A 23,836-nucleotide genomic window follows, 5' to 3' on the forward strand; every position below is an offset into this window, starting at 1 on the left:
GGACTGAATGGGTGGTGCTGGCACCAGGGGCAGCTTATGGGAGACCTGTGGGCCAGAGACTCAGTATCGTGTCCTTTGCCATCTGCCTTAGTCCTGTAAAGGTCTTCTCTCCTGTAGGCATATCAACTGTTGGTAAACAAAGCCTTTTGGACTGTCACAAGTGTAGGAACCTGCTTTATCTTCCTGTTCCCCTTCCAGCCTCCTCTGGGAGCCCAGGGAGTGGCGTCTTTGGTGTTTCAAGGCTGCTGTTTATTTTAACTGCAGTAACAAGTGCTAAACCAGCTGGCAGGAGGAATAAATGTTGCTGTGACAGCTTGGGTGGAGATTTAATAAGTCCAAGTGCTGAGTCCTGCATTTTGGCCACAATAACCCCCTGCAATGCTCTAGGCTGGGGATGGTGTGGCTGGACAGTGCCCAGGCAGAAAAGAACCTGGGAGTACTGGTCAACATCTGACTGAGCATGAGCCAGCAGTGTGCCCTGCTGGCCAAGAAGGCCACCCTGGCCTGTGTCAGGAACAGTGTGGCCAGCAGGAGCAGGGAGGTCATTCTGCCCTGTACTTGGCACTGGTGAGGCTGCACCTTGTTCTGGGTCCCTCAGTGTGGGAAGACCTTGAGACACTTGAGTGAGTCCAGAGGAGGCAACGAGGCTGGAGATGGGCTGGGAACACAAACTCTGTGAGCAACCACTGAGGGAGCTGGGGGTGCTCAGCCTGGAGAAAAGGAGACTCAGGTGTGACCTTATCACTCTCTACAGCTCCCTGAAAGGTGGCTGTAGTCAGGTGGGGGTTGGTCTCTTTCTCCAGGCAGCACTGACAGAATGAGAGAACACAGCTTTCTTAAGCTGCACCAAGGGAAATAAAGGCTGGATATTAGGAAAAAGTTTTTTACAGAAAGGGTAGTAAAGTACTGGAATAGTCTGCCCAGGGAGGTGGTGGAGTCACCATCCCTGAATGTGTTTTTTAAAAGACTGGATGTGGCACTTGGTGCCATGGCTTAGTTGAGGTGTTAGGGCTGGGTTGGACTCTATGATCTTGAATGTCTCTTCCAACCTAGTGATTCTGTGATTTGGAAAAGATGTTTCAAGTTACAAAACAAGAAAAAAAAACCATCAAGAAAAAAGCGAGCAAAAAAAATCATTCAGAGCAAATGGACTTGGGAGACCACCAGATCTCAGCTGTCACATTCACAGTTATGAATTTGCTCCACAGGAAGGCAGCAAAAGGAGGAATAATTGGACTTGGGATAAACTTGGCTTTGCAGTGGGATCTCAAAACCTCCCTGCAGCAGGCTAAATATTCGAGGCTGCTGCATGATCCTGAAGCTTTGCCTCTGATCTCCCTGTAGGGATCATTGGACTTTGGTGCTTTTAACAGTGACTTTCTTTCCCAAACATAAACTCTGGGAGTTTACTGTACTGTGCTCTCTCCTGCCATAACCTCTGGTGCAAAAGAACCTCAGCTGAAGGGCACAGTAACATGTTGGATGTTGTTTTTCAGGTGCTGGAGCAGGATGTGGTTCTCCAGTCCATTGACCGTGCCATTGAGGCTGTGCACAATGCAGCCATGAAGAATGGGGGGAAATACAACCTGGAGCAGAGAGATGTTCTCCAGTAAGTATGATGGGCACATGGGAGAGCTGGCTGAGAGATGGAGGGTGATCACAGTGTCATTCTGTCCATGGGGGATGTTGGATGTTGTTGGTTTGAGCCTCTGTTCCTCAAAGAGTGCTGCTGCTTCCCAGTGTTTGAGCTGCTGCTGCTTCTCCTGACAACTGTGTCCAGCAAAGGAGAGCTTTGGCCTTGCTCCTCTCTCTCTGTGTATGCCAAGAAGAGGAGATTCTCAGCCACACTGTAGGCTTCGAGGAGAAATCCAAAACCTTCCTGGCTGCATTTTCTCTGCTTTACCAGCCAGGAATTGTAGAGGTTTTTGGCATGTGACACAAGGTCTTTAATACGTTCTCAAATAATTGCTTGTGAGGAGAATTTTTGTTTTTTCTGACACCTCAGACTCTGTGCTGAGGCATGCTGGTTTAATCTCGGTTGAACAGCAATTCTAAAGTGCAGGCAATTTCTGAAGCTTGCAATGCAATATGTGACTCTCCCCCGAGGAAGAGGCATTTTTCTCCAGTGAACTGCTGAATAAATTATGGGCTTTTGCAAAGCCTCTTCCTTCCTCCCCCAGAAGTGCTTCCTTAGTTGTTAATGAAACTGGAGCTGGTGTTCAGAGTAATGTAGCCCATTCTGGTATATATAGCCCAAAAGCAATAAATCATTAAAAAATAATTTCAGTGTTGCAGCACGGTCACTCCCTTGAGCGTTGCCCTTCCTGATGTCATCATTCCATTTCAGAAAGCTGATCCATCACCGGAAGGAGACTGTGTCCCGTAAGAGCCACTCTCCCACCCCCCAGGGCACAGTGATGACCCAGTCCTCCAGTGACCACCACCTGGATGTGTCCCGGCAGCCCAACGGGGTGTGCAGGACCGGCTACGAGCGGCACCACAGCCTCCCCAACACCGAGTTCGAGGGCGAGGATGAAGGTCTCTACCAGGTAACAGGGGCTGGACACGTGCTGGGTTCCTCCTTTGGTGCTGTGATGTTTCTTGTCCTGCTGAATAAAATGCCTTGGCAGCTGAAGTTACAAATCAGGTGTTTGTGCTGCTGACCTGGGATTACTGCAGTGTGAAGTGTTGGCGTCTAAGAAATCTGGAACAGTCCCTCTGCCATTTTCAGTTGTCACGCGTTTTGGAATCCTTGAGGGTCCATGGCTTTATGGTAACATGCAAAATGCACTCTGTACTGTGTGACTATTTCCTGGCAACTTTCTAAAAGAGTTGCAGGCTCCCTGGAGAATGCTTTGAAAAGCAGTTTTGACATGAGCAGTAGAGCTCCCTCCAAGCACTCAGCACTGCTTCATTTCCCTCTTGTTATGTCTGCACAAGATCATTGGTCCTTAAGCATTTTATCTGCTGTGGCTGCCTATTTATACTACTCCAAACAAAACAAGAAGCCAAAAAAACCCCAAAGATCCTGCTTTGTCTGAAGGTTGCTTATCATGGTGAATTAAAGGCAAATTGCAGGAAATAATATTTAAAGCAGATCTTTTTTTATCTCAGCGACACGCAGTTCCAAGGTTACAGTGTGGCGTCAGTGAGGCTTCAAAGTAGCAGCCCAGGATGGGGCTGTGGCTGTTGGGGATGAATGATGTGCCAGATTTCCCTGTGTAGGTGTAGCTGGATCTTAGGGCTAAAGCCACCAAGCAAGGATGAGCATTTTATTCCTCCTACAGATGAATACATGCACTGTAATTTTTCTTCATCTCTCTGGACTGAGTGTTTGGAGGTATTGTGTTTATAAGGCACTGATCTGCTGTCACCCCTAGCAGATGAGGTTTGTTTTACACTTGAAGAACTGTGAATTTGGGGAGATGAAAGGTAGCTCTGGGTGAACACAGCAATTCCTACAAACCCCATTTTTCTCCTCAGCATTCATTTTTGTTCTTTGGCAGTCAAGCTAGCTCCATTCTCAAGCCTGTACATTAAGGGCTAAGCAAATGGGGCACCTTACAGCCCATTCTCCATGCTGATTCCCTGTCTTTATCTGGTCTGTGGTTTGGTTGCTTGCCAAAAAGGAGGAAGACGAATTTCCTTGGCTGACAAAGAACTGTTTCTGTCTGGGTGGCACTGAGGATGCAGTTGAAGAGCTTCCAGCTTAGCCCTGTGCTGAAAGGGCTCCTTGAGATTTTAACAGCTCAGTGAATTTCCTGAGTGCTTTGAAAACACAAAGTAGAGGAAGCAGCATTGCTTTCTTCCACTGGTTATGCAGTAGCCTAAGAGGAGACCTACTGAAATCTAAACTTTCTCACTAGCTCCAGAGGAGCAGAGGTCTTGGCATGTGCTTTTCATTGCTTGGGATTTTCAAGTGCATTTACTGTTTGCATCTGAAAACCTAAGCAAAATTTGAGATTTCCTCTCAGTGGTTTTGCTCCCAGGACTGAACTGGCTGCAGTAGTTGGTGAGGGCATTTGTGCTTCAGCTCCTCCACAGTCAGCATAAGGTGGGAGGCTGGGGCTGCTGCCATACCAGCTGCCAAGGGTGGAGGTTGGGTTCTTGGAGTATTTTAGTCAGTCTGCTGCATTTGTGCATGCTCAGTGAGTTTGTGATGCTCATCTCCAGAAACCTTTGCTACAGACCAATGTGTCTGTCTTGGCAGAGTTTGCCTGGAGGAGGTGGTGGGTGGGAGATTGTTAATTTGGTTTATTGTTTTATTATTTTGTTTAAAGGGTACTACTATAATAACAGTGCTCCCTGGAGTCAGAGTGGTGATGTTCTCTGCCTGCTTGGCTGTAAAGGGAATGAGAGTGTTGTGGTAAAGTCAGCTCTTGTCTTTGAGCAGCACAGGGAGCACAGCCTGCTATCAGTCCTTGAAAAAGAGTAAAGGACAGGCAGCAGATGTGTAAAATCTGTGGATTTGAGGAAGCTCACAGTGCCCTAATAGAGGCCTGGGGAAAGGGAGAGTTTTAACACAAGCCCAGTTGCTTCTATTTAAACCTTTGGTAAGGTCCCTCATCTTTTCCCCTCTGGACAGGTGGGATCTGAACTTCAAGGACTCCTCTGTGGTCACCTTGTGCATGGCAGCTGCACAGAGGAGGGAGGTTTTCCTTTGGGGATTTTGGTGTTTTACATCCTCCCGTTGGCCCCAGGTAGTGGCTAGGATGTGGGGTGGAGGGAGGGGATGGCCATTGGTTACACCCCACAGCTCCTGATCATGTGGCTCAGGCAAGCACAGGGAAATTCCTGTGATGCTTCATGTTCTTCTTACAGCCACTTGTACTGTGGTGTGTGGCTGTCTAAACTGGCAGGGGCTGAGCTAGCATTGTCTGTACATCTATTAATTTAAGCACCCGCCTGTGATAACTCTTAAATTTGTGTGGTAAATTTGGAAGCCATGGAAATACTCCAGAATGACCCAACCCTTGCTATCTCCAAACAATGTCATGCATCTGTGCTAAGCTCTGAGCCTGCCTGGCTGCTAAATCCCACTGCCCCAGTAATCGTGGCTGTGCCATGCCAAGCAGCTCCAACTCGTGCTGTCAGCTCCAGCACTCTGCAGACAGAGCTCTGCTTTTAGCACAGCTGAGCTTTCTGGATTTGGGGCCAGCCTGCCAACCATGGCAATGCAGAGACCCCTCCTGATCTGCTTGACCTCTCTCAGCTGTGCAGTCTCTTTTTGGACCAACACAGATAATTTTTGAAGCTGTATGCAAGTATTGGATAGCATTCCACCCAGAGAACAATGTGGGGTGGATTGACAGGAGCCGAGTGTGCAGGCAGGGAGTCTGCAGCAGTGTCTTGTGCTAATTCACTGGCTGAAGGCACTTGTAAAGGGACTTTTTATATGGCATGGTATAGGGTTGGATGTATTTGGTGTTGGGTGGGAAAGGGACTAAGAGATCCTTTTTTAAAAGTCTTTGTGTAAACTGCTGTCTTGACTTGTCTAGTGGATCTAGACACAGGCTGTGAGCACATGGTCAGCTTTTGGCATGGAGTTGTGAATATTTGAGGTGGCTTTTGAAGGTGTTCTATTTATAGGAATATCTTTGCTCCCATTTCAGATGAAGTTTTTGCCCTTCCTAGATCTGGGGGTAAAAATACATTTCTCATTCTTTTTCTGCTGAGCTAATGTAAGATAGAGACCCTTCAGGGGCCTGTCTTGGATTTTCACTCTGGGGTGGCAGAGTGGCAGAGCTCTGTGCCCTCAGTGGTGTTTATATAGGTCTATGCAGCAATGACAGGGCACAGAAAAACTTCTCTTCTGGGGCTAAACAAACCTGGAAAATTTTCACTTGTGGTGGACTGAATGTCATTGTAGCTTCCAAATGGTTGAAAGCCAGGTTACCCATGGCATTCAGGCTATCACCTCCTTTCCCTTCCTGTGCTCCCCTAGGAAGTTTGGCCACAGACAGTGATTGCAATATCTCATAAAAGCAGAGGCACATTTGAGGCAGCAGGCTCTGAATCCCAGCAGTCCTGAGAGGTCCCAAGCAGAGTCTCCTGGCCCTGAGTTGCTGGGCTGTGGGGACTGGTGTAGTGATGCAATACGGTCCCACCTAGCTTGGCTGCTGTGTTCAGTAACGCTCTGCTGATTAGAGGTTAACCCTGAGGCTGCACCTCACTGGAGTAACTGTGGGTGAATGTGATATTGGTGATCATGGTGTTTAGATCTGACAGGAAAAGATGAGTGTAGGAGTCTGGGTCTGGGGCTTGTACACTGCTGGCTTGGCAATCCTAGAAGGAGAGACTTGCACAAGAAACCCCAGATGTGGAGAGTTAATGCAACTCCCTGGCAAAGCTTTTCCCAGTGTGTCTTGCTATAGGTAACAGAGTATTACAGAGGGTCAAACCCTATTTTCTCCCTGCATGAGCAGAAATAACTTTGAAAGCATGGAAAAGGCACTTACATGTTTGCAGTCCTTGGCTTTGTCTTTCTGCAAGGGTATTTGTAGCTGATGTAATGGATCTCTCCAGAAGAGTGTGTAAATACACACTCTGTTTGCAGCCTCTGTGGAGCTATTGAGAGTAATGTGGAGACATGTTAAGTGTGTGGGATTGCATTTGGAATAAAGGAGGAGTAAATGCTTGACAGGTCTACACGACATATGTGCCATGTGCTTCTGAACACAGCAATTAAACAAGGGCTGCTTTGCCTGTCACAGGGAGAGGATGAAGTCAGTTTGAGTCCTGCTTTGTTCTTCTGGGAGGCTGTCCATTAGCATCTGTCCTCCTGAGAAAACTGCCCCAAATGACAAGAGAGATGCAAGGACAAATCTACACATGCACATGAGAAAGAAGCCTTCATAAAGAGAATATGTTTATTGTCAACCTCCTTTGATTGCTCTGCAATCTCTCCTTACAGATCCCACCACAGGCTCATCGTGCTGCTCCTGTCACCCCCCCACCTCCAGAGAAGCGCAAGAACGCACAGATTGCTGCTCCCATTAAAAGTAAGGACAAGCTGCTCTCCAGGTCTTGGGCATGAAGCAGACACTGGATGATGTAACAGCCATGAGGCCTGAATGCTTCTGCTTTGTGCTTAGATGAGCATCCTTATGCATTCCTTGAATTCTGATTATGGTTTATATCCTTACAAATATATCTATGAAATGTATACAGCCTGATTCCTATAGGTTTTAATGCTACTGGTCCTGAGCTGGTTACCAGTGCTCCTTCAAGCCTGTTCTGATTTGGGAGGGTCTGAGCAGCTTGTAGATGGGTACCAGGTACAGCATCCCCCTGCTCCTTCAGTGCCTGTGGCTCTCCAAGGAGCAACTCTCTGCCTGCTCATGTGGCTAGTCTGGCTAGTGCCCTGAGTCAGTGGTTTAAGATCCTTTTTCTCCCACAGACACCATGGCTGTCTCCCAACAAGGCAGAGGGAGCATTCCCTTGCAGTGTGTGATACTTTACCAGGGGAGCTCACTGGCTTTTAATGCAGTCTCAACTTCCAATCTGCTGAGAACTTTCTTTGTACAGTGGTTGGATTTCCATTAACTCAGTGTCTGGTACCTGTAAAGAACAGTAATAATACCAGGGACACATCTGCCTATGTGCTGCCCACAGGCAGAGGAGCTGCTAGTGAGAAACACTTGAGGGCAGGACCATGGGGTCAGGGCTGGAGCTTCTCCATCTTCAGCGTGGTTGGGCTGACAGAGTAGTGCTTATCCTTCTGACTTGCTGCCAGCTTGCCCAAGTGCTCTGCTGTGCTGTGACAGTGATGCCATTGGTGACACTCAGCCCATTTCAAGCCCACCCGTGTCCCCTTGTGTGGAGCAGGGCAGAGCTATTGACTTGCAGGTAATTGAGACCTGGGACTGGCACCAGCTTCCTTAATGGTGCTTAATGGTATTGAGCCATTTTTCACTGGAGTGGTGGGAATTTGCAAAGGTCAGTTTCCTTCAACTCATTACTTAAAGAAGCATAGGGGGAGCTATGAGTCATGAAAGATCCTCTGTGAGGAGGAGGAAAAAGGGGGATGCTGAACTTGTGTGGGAGTGAAGGGCCCAGTTTTTCTGCCTAGGTGGTGTTTACTTTGGGAGGAGTGGTGGATGGACTGGTGGAGGGCTCCTAGCACTGATGGAGCAGGAAGGGTTGGAGTTGCCTGTGGAAGGGCAGCAAAGGCATTTCACATCAGTCCCACTGCTTCTTCCTTTGGGCATGTGTGTGGGTAACTGTCCTCTGTGAGAGCTGAGCTCCTCACGGGGGACAGCTCCTCTCCCAGCACTAACACCAGCTGCTCTTGGGAAGCTCCAGCTAGCCCACTGTTTGTCCAAGTAACTGTTTTCATAGTCAGGGAAGAACTCGGATACATTTGTGCCCTCTAGAAACTAATGGATAAGATTAACCAAAACTATATATAAGACCAGGTTAAAGGACAGAAAAATCTTAATATCTATTTGCTTGTTGTGGATTTTTTCCCTTGGAAGGTGGGACTCCCACTGCTAGAGCTAGTCAAAACTAGAGGTGGGGGGAGAAATACAGTAGAGCAGATAGTGTGGAGGCTAGTGAAATCAGTGGGTGCCAGCAGGGCTGCAGGGCTCATGATCAAATGCTGGGAGAGTGCTGAAAGGGAGGGACTAAAGAGGTTGTCAGTCAAGTGTTTCCTCCACTGTCAGTGCTAAGCGTGAGGTCAGTGCAAGAGGGAGGTGCAGGCTTGTGTGTGAAGCCTTCTGTGTCTTGCAAATCTGAGGCACCATCTTTCAAAAGTGAGGGCTTATGTCCTTAACACAGAGAAAGCCTAACCCAGCGGGAGAAGACTTCTGTCCCTTAGTTCTGTCCATTTCACCCTCCCTTCCCCTGTGTAAAACACTAAGCCCTTTGAAGGGTATTCATCTCCACAGAGTAGCTTTCCCCTTTCTAAAGAGGTGATTGTGTGGGTATGCTCCGGAGAGAGCTAGTAGAATTTTGCTTTGAGATAAGGGAGGCAGGAAGAGGAGTTAAACTGCTCTGGTCGGATGCACAATGAGCCTTTTAATGGACTGTGCTGTAGCAATTTGGGTTTTTTCTCTTTTCCTTTGATGCTGTTGCTAAGGCATGTTTAATTGTTCCCTTTCAGATGCTGTTGAAATTATTCCTGGGTCAGCTTCTAGTGCCTCCTCTATAAGCACGACATCCCTGGATACCTTGTACACTGCTTCTTCTGTGTCCGAGAGCGCTCTCCCCACAGCCACCTCCAGTCCTGCCAACACCCCACCCCCTGTCCCGAGCCGGAGCGTGCACACCACCATCACCCGCAACCTGGACAGCGGCTCCGTCTCCCATTCCCGTTACGGGACCTCCCCAAAGGATACCAGCAAATCTCCCCAGTCCAAGAGGAATGCCCCAGCTCCGCCAGCCGAAGGGGGGACCCAGAGGTCCCACAATGTGGATGGGGAGAAGACTTCTCAGGTAAAGAAAACTGCCCCGGCCCCCCCTGCAAGCCTGGATGCCTTCAGCAACCTCTGCCTGGAGGATAAGAAGGCAGCTGGGGTGGAGTCGCTGCCAGCAGAAGCCGGTGGCCTGGTGGCCTCCGTGCCCAAGACAATCGGTGCGGAACTGATCGAGCTGGTGCGCAGGAACACCCACCTCAGCTACGAGCTGTCCCGCGTGGCCATCGGCATCGTCATCGGCCACATCCAGACCTCTGTCCCTGCCACCAGCAGCATCATGGAGCAGATCCTCATCTCCGTGGTGGAGAGTAAGGTAATGTGTGTCAGGCTGGAGTGGGGATGCTGCTCATCACCTCTGAGCATCAAGGATAAGGTGTCATGAGCTCAGTGAGCTCCTGATGTTTGGGATGAGAAATGCAGTGAGATCCCAAATGGAAAGGTGCTAGAGGGGGGTAAACATCAAGCCAGGGGAACCAGGGGTTTAAGCCGGGTCCTAGTACTGTTAGCAGAGAAGTGGGAAACAGGTGAGTTTATTCCCCAGGTGAGCTGCAGATGTACAACATAGCCTTGAGTTGGAGCATTATCTTGAGCTTGTTCTAAATAAGCCTTATGTCAAAATAATCCTATCTTTCTCCTTCTGCATCAGTCATTGAAATGGTGAAGTGCACCTGGGCAGCCCTCTGCTTTAGCTGGAGGGATAATAAATTTCAGCTCCCACTTGCTCAGTGCAGCCCTGAGGGGTGCACATCATACAAACTTCTAAGATTGGAATTCCATTGCTAATAGCAAGATTATAATGAACTGTTTGGAGGCATTTGAATACGGAGGACTAATGACGTTCAGATTTTACATCAAATCATAATCTGGTTGACTGTTTGTACTGAATAGAGGGCCCTATAAGCAATCATCAAGTCTCTATGGCCATAACCCAGTGGTTAATTGCTTCCTTCTCCAATAACAATGCCCTGTCAATGTGTGATCTAGATTCAGCAAAAAAATTTAGCTGGTTCAAGCAAATGTTCTGGCTCTGTCTTGCATGGTGAGAAGTTCAGTTTTCTAGATTTGCACCTTGTCCAAGATTTGAATATTTTTTTTTATCATTCATACCTGTACTCAGGACACAATAAGCTTAATTCCACAGAAGTTATTTAGTGCCAAGTTTCTGCAGAGGAGATTTGAAAGCCTCAATTTCATGGCCATTGCTGCAGACCAGCCTGAAAAGGATGGGAAGAAAGTGATGCTGGTGCAGGGAATAGTATGGATCTTCTGGTAACTGATATGATATCTGTCATCTAGGAGATCTGTGGGATTTTAAAATGACCAATAATATATGGAGACACAGCAGAAGATTCTCTCCCATCTCGTAATACCTTGTCATACCTATCTTGAGCAGTACTGCTTTCAGAAGGAGAGCCTGGATGGGTTTGCACAGTGCTCAGGTGTAAATGTTGTGGATGTGGGGTGCATTTTTTCTCAGTGTCCCAGCCAGATGATACAGCTCTGCTGATAGGTGGGGGCCTGGTCCCAGGTGAGGTTGTTCACCTGGTGCAGAAGACTGAACTAGCTCTGACAGCTGGAAGGGTGCTCATGTGTGCTTGTGGGGTGGCTGCACTGCTGCAGCTTCACTAGTGTGGTTTAGTGGTACAAATTATTATTGTTGACTTTGTGTTGTTCGTTATACCAAATCATTCCACACTCTCAGGGGTTTCTTGTAGAATTGTTGCTGAGTTGTCAGTTCTAGGTCAAGGAACTTTTTCTTTAATTTGTAGCTTTTGAAATCCCTCTACTCCCCAATCCATGCAAATACATGGCAATTCATCTCTTGCATATTTTTCAAGGCTTTTCTTCTACTTCCTAAAACAGGGTGAGATATCAGCTTTGATTTAAAGCTTTGGTCTGCTCATAGTAGATACCATACCTGCTTCAACCTTTTGTATCATGTTCTTTAATTAGCTATATCCTTTCTATTATTTTGCAGTCTTAATTTAAAGTCAGCTCACTGGTTGACTAAATCTGTTCCAGAATCCCTTACCTCTCTTCTATCCCCAGTGCCTTCTGAAGGTTGAATAGTACTTCCATCTTATTTACCTTGCTGCTCCTCCAGCGTGGAGTCTGGACAGGCACATGGTTTTTTTAGAGAATAAAAGATGCTGGGACAGCATCCTGCTGCTGCTTTTTGAGAGGTAATTTGAGACTAAGTTGGGGGAACAGCAGAGACAAAGAGGGTGCTGAGGAGCTCACACCTGAGGAAAGATACTTCAGAGGTACCAAACTATTTGGGATCTGCAGGAGCAATCCTGGCAGGTTGCCTTCCCTGTGTCAGCATCTGGCCTGGCCTTGGAAATGGTCCCTCTTCTTGTCCACGAGCTAGCTCCTGATAAATGTCACAGTGACCGCGTAAGATGCACAAAGGAACTGAAACCTCTTTTCCAAGGCAGCATTGCAGTGACTGTCCAAACTGGAGCTGGCTTTCATGGGAACTCACTGAGGAGCGTGGAGGTCTGCATGTGTTGGGTCCAGTGTTAGCTGTCTGGTTTCTGTGGATAATGTTGTGGGAATGGTTTGCTGCCCAGAGGACAGAGGAATTCCCAGAGCAGTCCCCATGAAGTGTGTTTGAAAACCTGCTGTATGATTTTGGGGCTCATCTGGAGGGAAGGTGTGTGTACCCACGGTATTGGTGATCCACTGCACTTGCTGGTGGGGTATGGGGGAGGGAGGCAGGGGAAAAGAAGAAATGGCCAGGACAGCAGCTGGGTTTGCATGGCAGATGTGGCCACCTCTGAGCAGTGTGGGTATGATAAAGTTCCCAAAATGGTTTTGGGCTGCTCAGGAAGAATGAAATCCCTGTAGCAGCTTGTTCTGTTGGGCTGGGGGCAGGGAACTATTTGAAGCAGCAAGATAATGTAAAGTGGCATTGTTAGAAATACTGAAACCTCCTTCTGCTTATGGGCTCTCCAGCAGATTCCTGGAAATGGCCATATGATGATGCTGCATGTTGTAGTAGCTGCCAAGATGTTTAATAAGCAGAGACCTGATCCTGGTGATGGGAGGGCTGAGAATGGTGCTGAAAGTGCACTGAGACAGTGTGAGGTGTAGTTACATGGTCAGATGGAATAGCTTGTTAATGGATTGATCTCATCCAAGTCCATCCAAGCCTGATGCTCAGTGGAGTCATTAAGGGCTGCAGATGAAGGATTGGAGAAAGTAGATTAGTGGTAAGATGCTGAGTAGAGGGATCATTAAAATGAATACTCATTAAAATGGTCATCCAAAAAGAGTCCCAGCAGTGGATTGAGGTGGGACTGGCCCTGCAGTGCTCCAGTGAGGAGGATGTAAGGCACATAATGGAGAACCCTCTCCCAAGCAGCTGGGACACTTGAGGACAGGCAGGTGACACTGAAGTGCTGTAGGTCCTCCTTAGGAGAAGCAGGGGGGTGGCAAGATGAAGCAAGTCTCTTAATGTATTTGCTTCTGATAAATCACCATTCAGAGGGAAATTCTTATGCTTGTACTCAGCTCCTGAAAGCTGTTGTGCTCTCTTACAGCTGGCTATCTGCTTTTCTGCTAGGCCACCCACAGCTTCCCAAAATTTCAAGTGTGGACAGAGGCTTGTGTTAAACCTGCATGCTTCTTCCTTCATTACCTGCTTGACAGAAATTATATAAGAAGCAGCAACAAGAAAATGTCTTTATTTTATGACTGAAGCATGGACTTGAAGTCCTAAATTAGTTCATATCCCAAAGCAAATGACTAACAAGTCTGTATCTAATAGAGCAGGCAAGACATTACTGTTAAACATGGAGTGTTTCCCAGAGAGGGCTGGAGGGTGGGGATAGGCAGGAAGGGTGCAGCTTCTGCACTTGGCCATCCATGTGCAGGTGTCACAACTGGCACAAGACATGGGCTGTGTCTCTGTGCAAAATCCATCTGCTCTGCTCCCAGAGTGAAGTCTGCCTAAAGGCTTGTGCCCCTGCCTGCACAGCCAGCCTGTTGGAAGGACTAAGACTTACCTGAGGTTCCAGGTTCCTGGCTGGTAAGTTGTAAAGGCCTTTTCTCACTGAGTGATCATGACTTGTTGCTGCATGTGGTAAGACAGCCTCATCCAAAAATTTTTAGGAATTTGGTCTCAGTGAGTGGGTTTTCCCTGTTGTTTGAATTTCTCTGTTTGGTTCTCTTCCACCTCGCTGATCTCCTGCTGCTTGTTGTCACTGCTGCCAAACCCTTGTGTAGGTAATTTAAGCTCTTTCACAAATTAGTCCTTACTTCTCTTAATAGTGCCTGGGCACCTCACCTGTGATCAGCTCAGTTCCATGTACTGAACCCCCCTTCTTGCCTTGCTTTCAGGAAACCAAGTGATTCATGTGATATACTTAGGTCCTAGAGGCTTATCCCAAATCCCAGAGCACAGCGGCTGTTCAGGTGGGTTAAATGCACCCTCACCACTCCCCTCTTTCTTGAAGGAGAGGAAGAGCAAAGGAAAGGCAACTGAAGAGTGAGACCTTTATGGCAAGGATTGTGTGTGAGGCAGAAGTGGTGGGAATGCAGTTGACAGCAGTTTGAGAATGGACTGTGTGCAGTAAGGTTTACTGGGTGGCCACACACTTCAGAGCTGTAGTGAACAGTGAAGCTCTGCTGTTCAGAATGAAAACCAAAGCAGCCCATGATGAATTGGTTCCTGTTCTTGCTGCAGAGGATCCAGGCCTAGAGCAGCTGGCATGGAGAGCACCATACAAGAGCCAAGAATTCAAGGCAGATGTGTCCCTTTCAGGCTGGAGGGATTGGGCAGCAGAGGGAACAACTTCTGCCTGAAGGCAGTTGTGCAGTGTGGTGGTCTGCTGTCCAGGACATGTCTGTTGCACTGGGGGTGCTCAGCTGCTGCCTGGCAGTGGTCCTGGCCCACACTGGGCTGGTTTGGCTTTTCCCATTCTCAGGATGATTTCCAGAATCTACAGAGGGTAGAGGTTCCAAAAGTATGAGATCTGAAATAACATGTGTCATAAACTTACTGGTTTTATACTGCCAGCTCTTGACTGAATGAGGTCAGCTGGCAGTTGTGAGACAAGATTGCAGTGAACAGGCACCCAAACAAGAGCCAGCTGTCAGGGCCCCACTAACCAGTGGTTTTGCTGTCGTGCAGAACCTGAGTGCGGGGCTGCCCTCGGGCCAGATCTGCCACGATGAGCAGCGGCTGGAGGTGATCTTTGCAGATCTGGCCAGGCACAAGGATGATGCTCAGCAGCGCAGCTGGGCACTCTATGAGGATGAGAATGTCATCTGCTGCTACCTGGAGGAGCTGCTTCGCATCCTGGTGAGTAAATTCCTCTCTTTACACGCAGACCAGAGCAGACAGTGCTGGTGAAGCTCCTTTTTTTTTTACCTCCTTCACCCCTGTGTTGCCACTGGATCTACTGTTTTGGGGGCACAGGTTTCTTGTGCATCCTTTAGTGTCAGTAAGCCCTACCCTTCTCTGTGGGCTCTGCAGTGCTCTTGAGCTGCCTTTACTCTCCATTCCACCTTACAGAGCTGTTCTGAAAAGCATTACTAAGCTGTTCATGGTACTTTTGGTATTTACCTATCACAAGAGGATATAAACCCTCACCTCCAAAAAACCCAACCTGCCACAGAAAACTTGGAAGTCTCTGGTGAGGGTTGTTGCACTCCTAAGCCCATTTAAAACATCTTCCACTTAAGATATCCTCCATTGCTGGGAGGTACCTGTGGGGTTAAGCTCATTAAATGCAAAGAACATTCTTTGGTTGCCTTGAAAGTGAGTTTTAAAGCTGTTTTTGTGAGAAAGTATAAATCATCTCACACATCTCTGCATACAGGAGAGGAACCTGCCCATGCTGAGCAGCAGTGGGATTACTGTCCCGGCACTCTCACTAGTATGTACAAGGCCATCTGTGTCCAGGGATGATTTGGGAACTGCCCTCAGTGCAGTGGCATGGTCTCTGTTAGGGGTTCTGGTGGGGTTTGCTCTGGCACTATTTTATAGTCCTCTCCAGTTCTGGAGAAAACAGGTACATTTTCTGTTATAAATGCCAGGGTCTTTGTCACTCTGCATACAGCCTGTGCTGCCTGCTGTGGGCCTGCAGGGCAAGGCTGAGTGGGATTTTGTGCAACCATTTCCTCCTAACTTGGGGATAGGAGAAGATGCACTTCTCAGGATGGGAGCAGGGCTGGAGCTGCCCTGTGTAACTGTGGGGTGCTCTCAATCAGGTGCTGTTTGGGTTGTGTTTTAGATATTTTCAGCCCAAGACATGTTCTATGGCAGAAGCATTTCTCAAGAATGCACTTTGATGGTAAAGAGTGATGGTTCTTGACCTGTTTCTGTGCTCTGCCTTCAGTTTCTTTGTGAGATTTTGGGGCTACTGAGATCTGATAGCAGTGGACTCCCTCGAGGCCCTGCACAGGCACCTTCTGCTTTGATGTGTCACTGGGTTACCTGTCAATTCCTTCTTCCAGACAGATGCAGACCCAGAAGTTTGCAAGAAAATGTGCAAGAAGAATGAGTTTGAATCTGTCCTATCCCTTGTGGCATATTATCAGATGGTAAGGTGGCAAAATGCACCAAATGTCTTTTTAAGATTTCCTTGAAGATGCACAAGAGCAGGGTTGGTACAATGAATGTATATAAGATGTTTCCCTTGGATAGGGCAGTTCTGTGGTCTCACTGAAACTTCAGCATATCCCTTTGAGTGCTGGCTAATTTCAATGCTGTGCATGAAAGCTGTGTGAAAGAGCAGAGGATGCTGGAGACTTTGAAGCAGTAGCTAGCATTTGGCAAGGGTAAAGCTTGCTGCTTTTACTGGCCCAATGAGGGACAGCATTGCCATCACTGCTATCTAGAGGAAGGAATTCAGAGGATGCCTTGGGAGATCTGACAGGCTGTGATTGCTCTTCTTAGTTGATGCAGTCCTGTGCATTAGTAAATAACTTTGATTAGGAAAGTAGTTAATGAGTAGAAACCTTTGGAGTGAGGAAGGAAATCAGTTTAGAGGAAGAAATGGAAGTTTTGCCTTAAACACCTATGCTGTGTTGCTTTTCCCCCCTCCTTCCTGGAGTGTTCTGTTTTAGGACTCCCCATCTTGTCCCTACGTCCCCAGCTACAGCACATCAAGTCTCGTGGCATTTTGCTTTCATCTAGCACTTGTGTGTCTGAACCCAGATCTCAGCATTGGGGGGCTGTAGCATAGCTGAGAGCAGGAAGGCAGGCTGGGCAGTCAGAGCCTGCTGACTTTCACTGCCTGCTCTTCTCTGACCACAATTCCAAGGAAGCCTGACCAGGTAAGGAGCAGTTGGGTGTCCTGTCCTGGCTGCTGTCATGCCCAGTGCCAGGGCTTGGCTCTCTTGTGTTCTCTGAACCCTGGAGTTGTTGGCTGAGGGTGGAGTATGCAGGTTACCTCAGCTTTAGAGCTCCTGCATGGGAGGAGCAGGCTGAGCATCATCTTTGCTGGAATCCTTGCATGCCCCAAAACTTTCTGAAGAGAGCTTGCAAATGTTACCTTGTCATGAAACCTTAATGAGAGCAGTGTTCACAAAACCTTAGCATGCTCAGAGAATCCTGGCTACCCAGCACATTCAGTCTCTTTGCTGGGGACAGGTATGGGTTGTTGGTGTGTTACCAGATTTAGTGGATGATGTGGGACATCTCAGATCTGAGCTCTGGCTGCCACATGCCCTCTGACCACACGTGCCAACAACCTGTAGCCAGCCCAATTGTGAACATTATTGCAAAGTGATTCCTGTACTGTTGCTAAAAGCTTTTAGAGCTTCTGGGTTCATGTCACCCTGGGGAGGTCTGTGGCTTCCCAACAAAAGGAGCTTCTAGAAGCTGTGTCTCTGCCTTAGAGTGAGCCCTCCTGTAGGACATGGTTTGATGTAACCAATTGGTTTTGCAGGAACACAGGGTGCCCCTGCGCCTGCTGCTGCTGAAGTGCTTTGGAGCCATGTGTAACCTGGATGCTGCTGTGATCTCAACGCTGGTGAATTCTGTGCTGCCCATGGAGCTGGCCCGGGACATGCAGACCCACACACAGGGTGAGCCAGAGCTGCTGTTCCCACAGCCCTGGGATGTGTGCTCCCATCACATGATTTGCAGCAGCAGCATGGACCCCCATTGCTTGGCTGCTCCACATGCCTGGGGGGAATGGTGTCTGGTTCTGAAGTTATTCATGTTATTACCTCTGTAACTGGGAATGCACAGGAAGGGATGTTTCAGTCCAATGGTGCCAGGTCCTCCAGCTCTTGAACATGCCATTAATGATCTGTGTCACTTCTTGTAGATGTCTTAAAACACTGTTTTGAGTTGTTCCAGTTTTGTTTCATAATGCTGACAAGAGACACTTGCAGATCTCAAGGAAGATCTCTGCATTTTCTTCAAGAGTTTGTTTTGAGTGTTCTATACCCAGTTTTTGTGATGTTTCATTGTGGTGAGTGAGATGTGTGCTGGTTAAAGCAAAGGGCCTTCTCTCCACCACTGTGCCTAGAGAGATGGTAGTGCTGTTGTTAGCATTGCAGTCCTGGTCCTTGTGGGATAGTGCCATGGCCCACGTTTTCCCAGCTCTTTGCTTTCCGTACTCTCAGGCTTTGCCCTCATGTTTCTTCTATTTAATCCTCCTCCATTTGTTAGGATGAACTGTCCCTGCTACTAACAGAAATGTCCTTTGTGCCCTCAGAGCTCCTGCTCAGCCCAGTGTCCTTTATTTCCAGGCAGCCAGAAGGACATGCTGGCAAAAAGCCTAAAAGTAAGGTGAACGTGTAGTAATACTCCTCAGAGCTTCCAGCTCCCCACACATGCCTGATCTTGGACAGTCACAGCTTTGCTCCCCATTTTGAAGCCAACCTGTAGGCTACCAGTAGTGGCAGTGGCATATTCCTCTTAAAAGGACATGAAAATCCATTGTCTTATGCTAATTGTGACCCACAATTAGAGTAGCTGTTGAGTGACCACGTGGATCAAATTAGAAGAGCCTGGGGTTTGCAGCCTTGCTGCCCTGATTGCAGTCTGTTAGTTTGTTGTGGCTGTCATGGAGCTGTGGAGGGGTATAATTTGGTGATGAGGCTGTGTAGGGCTTGACAGGTCTGCAGAGAACAGGGGCTGGCCCATCCATTTTATGTGAGCTGAGTAAATGTCCTGGATGACCACTGTGAACGTGCATAATAGACATTCCTGTCCCAGCATCCCACCTCAGATGAGTCCCTGCCAACCTGACTCTGCGGGCAGCATTAACAGGGCTCATCTCATGTCTGCCCATGGAAGGGGCTATGGGAGATGAAAATCAATCCTGTTGCAGAAGGCTTTGCACTTGTCTCTGCCTAGATGCTTTGAAGTGCAGGCATTTCAGAGGTGAGGAGGGTGGCATTTCAGGGCAGGGGGAAGGGCTGGTGCTGTGGGACTGCAAGTACTACTCCTGTGCTGGCTGTGCTTCTTCTTTTGTTACTGCTGCTTATAAATTCTGTGCTGAGAACTTACACACACTTGGTGTTTAATCTGGTTATGCCTGAGAAGCATCTTCTCCAGGCTGAGGTTTTACTGCCCAAGAAGCAAATGCTGCTTAGTTATGGGACTCTGACTGTGCTCCTGCAGCAGCATTTCTCCTGATTTTGTGCTGTCATTTATTGTGCCTCCATCATTCATTCACAAAGACTGTCTCCAAGCGAGCACCCTGTGCACCTTCCCAAACAGGGTTCTGTCTCCTGCCCTGTTCCTGAGCTGTCTTTGTGCAGGCAGAGTGGGCTGGTCACCCTTCTTACTCCTTGCTGGTTGCAGTGATGCTGTGTTTTGCCTGGGGCTGTGTCATCCCAGACAGCACAGCTGATTCAGCCTCTTGGTGGGTGTGGAGCTTTGAGCTCTGACCTGTGTGACTTCTGCACACCTCTGCTGATCTCCAGGTAGGCTGGAGCAGGCCTGTCTCTCAGCAAGTCCTAGCTCTGCTTTGGGGTCCTAAAAGTAGGGCAGTGGAAGTGGGTGAGAAGTGGCTCTACTGTGTCCTCTGGGCTGCCAGTCTGCAGCATTTCCCTTTCCCTAGCATCATCTCAAGGTGAGGAATTTTTCCCTCCTTGCTGTAAGGTGGTCCAGTTGAAGGGTGAAAAGCTGCTCCTCCTTTGCTGACAGACCACTGTGTGGATACAGGAGCCTCACAAATCAGTGTCCTCATCCTGTGCTGCTTTCCTTGTGCTCAGCTTTATGGTAGGCACTTGTGCAATGGCATCTGTGCATCATCCAATCCTCTCAGCCTTCAGTGGGGCTGCAGGGGGGTAACCATCCTTGGCCAAAATGTGTCTGTCCTTCAGAGGTGTTTCAGGGCATTAGTAGTTCCTTCCTGCCATGCTGGTGCTTTACTGCTTCATGTGCTGCCAGCAAATGGCAAGCTTGTGTGAAAACATGACCTTGAATCCTAGAATGACTTGAGCTCATTTTGGTACTAAAAACTGGGGACTAGCAGCTGATCCGTGACATGCTGTGGAATAGCTAATCCCTCCTGTGGGTGACTGCAGCCAGGGCAGTCAGTGCCAACACTACACAGCTGGGGAGCTGGAACTGGCTGCAGCAGCTCTGTGGGATCCCTCCTGACTTGTTATTGAAGAGCAGCTGGGGCAGAAGCTCTGTCTGTGGATGCTGGGTGCCTTTGGTGAGAAGGGCTTTACCCTGGGACTGATGCAGGCATGTTGGCTGCTGGCCAGTTCTTCTGCAGATGCTTGGGTCTTATTGCTTCTGGACAGCTCCTTCCCTCTGCTGCAGCTGGCCTGCACATCTGTCCATGTTAGAACACCTTATAATAAGCCACAGCAAGACAGAATTGGCCAGAACAATTCCAAAGAAAACAGACAGGGATAATCCAGCCTACAATCATGACTTTCTCCCTTGTTGCAGCACAGTTTACATGCAAGCCAGCTGTCAGGCTCTTCTCCCCTCAGTCATAGACAATTGTGTCTGCTTCCAGTGCCCACATTTCACACTGCTGTGTTTAGAAGGTGGAAGCAAGGTTTTCGAAGGCCTCTGAGAAATGCTTTTACATTATACATGATTGCAGTTTCTCACCACTATCTCAGTTTTGAGCAATGCAGGCTGGTAAGCAAACAGCTGTATCTCTCCCACCTGTCATGGCTGCTTCAGTGATGCTTTTCAGTCTGTTGTCAGCAGTTCCTCTGCTTCAGGAGAGCTGCATTGATGCTGCCTAATTTCTGACAGCCACTGGTGCTGCTCTGTAAGGTAAAAACCAAAAGCTGTGTTTTGACTGACAGTTACTCTGTTCTTCAGCATGGTGAGTCTGGGAGTCTTGTCCTGCTGCAGCTGGGATGCTCCCTAAAACTTGTAGAGCCTATGCAGTGTGAGTGTCCTGGGTTCATCTGGATTTGCCCCAAGTTCAGGTTTCTGGCTGGTTTCAGCATTCCTTGATTTGTCATCTTTAGGGAAATAGAACAAGATTTGCCTGCTGGTCATGTAGACTACTGTCAGCCAAGATGAATGGACATCAGTTCATGGCAGATGGACCAAGGAGGTACAAAACTAGACTCTTCCATCTCTAGTCTGTTCCTCCATATTTGCTACTGCCATGTTTATCACTAGCTTCTGGCTCTGTTTTATTTCATTGCTGCTGATGTGATGAGGGAAAATGTTTTGTTGACAAAAGAAAGCCTTTCTAGGAGCATGAAAACAGCAGCTCCCTGTGTCTACTACTGCAGTGTCCTTCCTCTGAGACCTAGCTCCTGTAGCCATGGAGGGAAGAATGAAGAAATCATGTGGTGAACAGTTTGTCAGATCCCTTTTCTGCTACAGTCTGCTTTGGCATTACTGTCACCTTATAGCTGAGAACTTCTTATATAAGAAGTATGAATTATATTGAAGTCATTAAATATCCTCCCTCTCTGTTTACAGAGAGTAAACAGCAGTTTTCAGCCTTATTTTGCTGCCACATGGTCTACAAACTCTTAATCTTGTTCATACTGTAGTATCTGCTTAAGCTGCAAATGATCTATTTTTACTCCAAGTACTTGCTGATGGAAAACTGAGGCATCGTATGGAACTGTGACAGTGTGAGTGTGCTTTGAGTGGAGAGGCTTTGCTGACAGAGCTGCCTTTCCAGGGGGCATGGGGCTGGAATGACTCCATAGCATTTTCCCTCATGCTGACAGTAAACCTGAGAGCTGCCAAGTGTTGCAAGTCCTTTGGCCAAGTGCAGGAGTAAGTGGTGACATTTAAGGCATCAGCCTGTGCAGTCAAAGCCAAACTGCAGGGTGCAGAGGCTTAGAGATGGTGGCTTTGTGCATGGAGAAGTGAAATATCTTAAAGGGTTTGGAGGGGGCACTGGAACTGGTGTGTATTGTGCAGGGCAGCAGTATGGCCAGGAAAAGCATCATAGATTGAAGAGGCCTTTTTCTCCTCTGATGAAAAGTAGCTTTGGTCAGTTTTTCATAATTACACCTTCAGTTTCCTTGTGCCCCAGGGCTCTTTCTGGCAGATGTAGCTGAACTTTATTTAGCCAGTACCTGTGGTAACCTAAGTAATACTCATTTTCCTATTGCCTTCAGACTTGCTGAACTGGACAGAGGCCACATTTGATGAGCCATTAATTAAAATTCAGGAAAGACACTGGCAGGGGTTCTCTTTGGAGCATTCACATATAGCTGCTGCCAGCAAAAATTGTGTTGGACGAGCAGGCTGTGGGATGTATCAGTGCTGGGGGTGTGTGGCCTGGGAGGTGGGCAGATGCACAGCCTGAGCAGTGATCTGCTCTCCCCAGGGACCTCTTATACCTTCAGGCAGAGCTGAGGTAGCAAAAGTAGAGCAGTGCAGAGATGGTAACAAGCAGCATGTCTGGGGGTGGTGTTGGTTGGAACAGGCAGTATTTTGGGCTGGCCAGATGGATGCTTTTTCTGGGTTCAATAATTACGTAACTATGGGATGTGTCCTGGGACTGTGCAGGGGAGGTTTTTAATTATTCAGATCAAGTTTGCCCAGATCCTCTGAAGTAGAGGGGAAAAAAATAGAGGACTCTTGTTATGATTATTTTTAAATTGCTTTGGAAACACACGGCACAGAAGGCGTGTGCTGTGCTAAAATGGGGACAAACACCCTTACTGCTCAGTCAGTACAGGAATGAGGAGTGGTAAATGCCTGTATGAAATGTGTGACTTCCCAGCTGCAGCTGGGGAAAGGTTTCACATCTTGGGAAGAACTAATGACAGGACCTTTGCCTTGCAGATCATCAGAAGATGTGTTACTCTGCACTGGTGCTGGCCATGATGTTCTCCATGGGGGAGCCCCTGCCATATCACCACTATGGTAAGAGTGGTTGTGCTCATGGCAGAGCTGGTGATGGGATGTCTGGAGCATGCTGGCAGACACAGGAAAGGGGCTTCTCCTGATGGCCAAGGCCAGGGAGAGCTCAGTGGAAGGCCTAGCAAGAGTAGGGTCTGTTCTTTACCAATAGAGCCTGGTGGCTGAAGCACACGGCTGAGGTGCCAGATTTGCAAAGAGCAGCACAAATCTGGGTTAGAGCAATGGAGGACTGAATGCCATGCTGCAGGCAACATGGATTTGCCCATCCCTGTGACTAAGTGGAATTTTGTTTTACCTCTGGCCTGTGTGAAAGCACACACCTCTTACTTGCTTTGGAGACTGTCTGCTGATGAGGCTGAGATCCCAGATCCCTACACAAACACCCACTAAGGCTGTCAGCTGCATAATGTGGCCTCTTTCTGGTCTCTCTTCTAGTAGGATAGTGCAGCTCTCTGTAGTTCAGGCTCTTAGGGAAAGTGGAGATGATTAAGGGTATTGTGGTCAATTACAAAGTGCAAATAGTCTCCCTGTTTTATCCTCTGTCCTTTCATTTCAGCCAGAAAGCCCTGCCCACTTCTTCCCACGGCTGTTTTGTATTTGGGAAATTCTGGGCTTAATTTTCCTAGAAATGCAGTAGAGATTTTTATAAATATCTCGTCAGCAGCTTTACCTTAACCCTGGGTAAACCTGTGCAAGATTTAAAGTGGTGCAGCAGAGAATGGAATGAGCCTCTACACCTCCTGTTTTTCTCTCCTTGTGTAACTCTGACAGTTATTTCCTGCAGGTGGACTTATTTGCATGAGCTCCTGAGCTTTCCTAATAGCTGAATTGAAAACTGGGTTATTACTAATGATCTAGGTTATTAGGGGTTTTTTTAAAAGAGATTAACTGAACCAGTGGCCAAGAATGCCAATATCTTCCTACCCTGAAGCCTTCATTGGTGGCATTGGTTCTGCAACAGCTAGAGCAGGATTTGGTGTTTTGTTTACTCAAAAAAAATATTTCCATTTGGGGTACCGAATTTCAGCAATCCCCTGCACTGTGTCTCACACAAAGATGCTTCAGTGGTCTGTCTAGTCCACTTGAAGAGCCCTTCATTCCCCAGAGGCTGACACTAATGGTTTTTAAGAAT

At 47.9% G+C, this 23,836-nt stretch overlaps 1 protein-coding gene across 1 annotated transcript in view; it reads left to right on the forward strand.

The window, feature by feature from the left end:
* The window catches only part of NCKIPSD (NCK interacting protein with SH3 domain), a 50,017-nt gene that overhangs the window by 20,181 nt on the left and 6,000 nt on the right, over positions 1-23,836 (forward strand). The window contains exons 2-9 of the mRNA XM_036390751.2: positions 1,497-1,609; positions 2,348-2,549; positions 6,914-7,001; positions 9,107-9,732; positions 14,557-14,727; positions 15,885-15,971; positions 17,321-17,459; positions 22,627-22,707. Coding sequence (XP_036246644.1) covers positions 1,497-1,609; positions 2,348-2,549; positions 6,914-7,001; positions 9,107-9,732; positions 14,557-14,727; positions 15,885-15,971; positions 17,321-17,459; positions 22,627-22,707 — 1,507 coding nt within the window. The remainder of the gene's footprint in view (positions 1-1,496; positions 1,610-2,347; positions 2,550-6,913; positions 7,002-9,106; positions 9,733-14,556; positions 14,728-15,884; positions 15,972-17,320; positions 17,460-22,626; positions 22,708-23,836) is intronic.

This window comes from Molothrus ater, chromosome 11 (assembly GCF_012460135.2).
Source record: "Molothrus ater isolate BHLD 08-10-18 breed brown headed cowbird chromosome 11, BPBGC_Mater_1.1, whole genome shotgun sequence".
Classification (NCBI taxonomy): Eukaryota; Metazoa; Chordata; class Aves; order Passeriformes; family Icteridae; genus Molothrus; species Molothrus ater.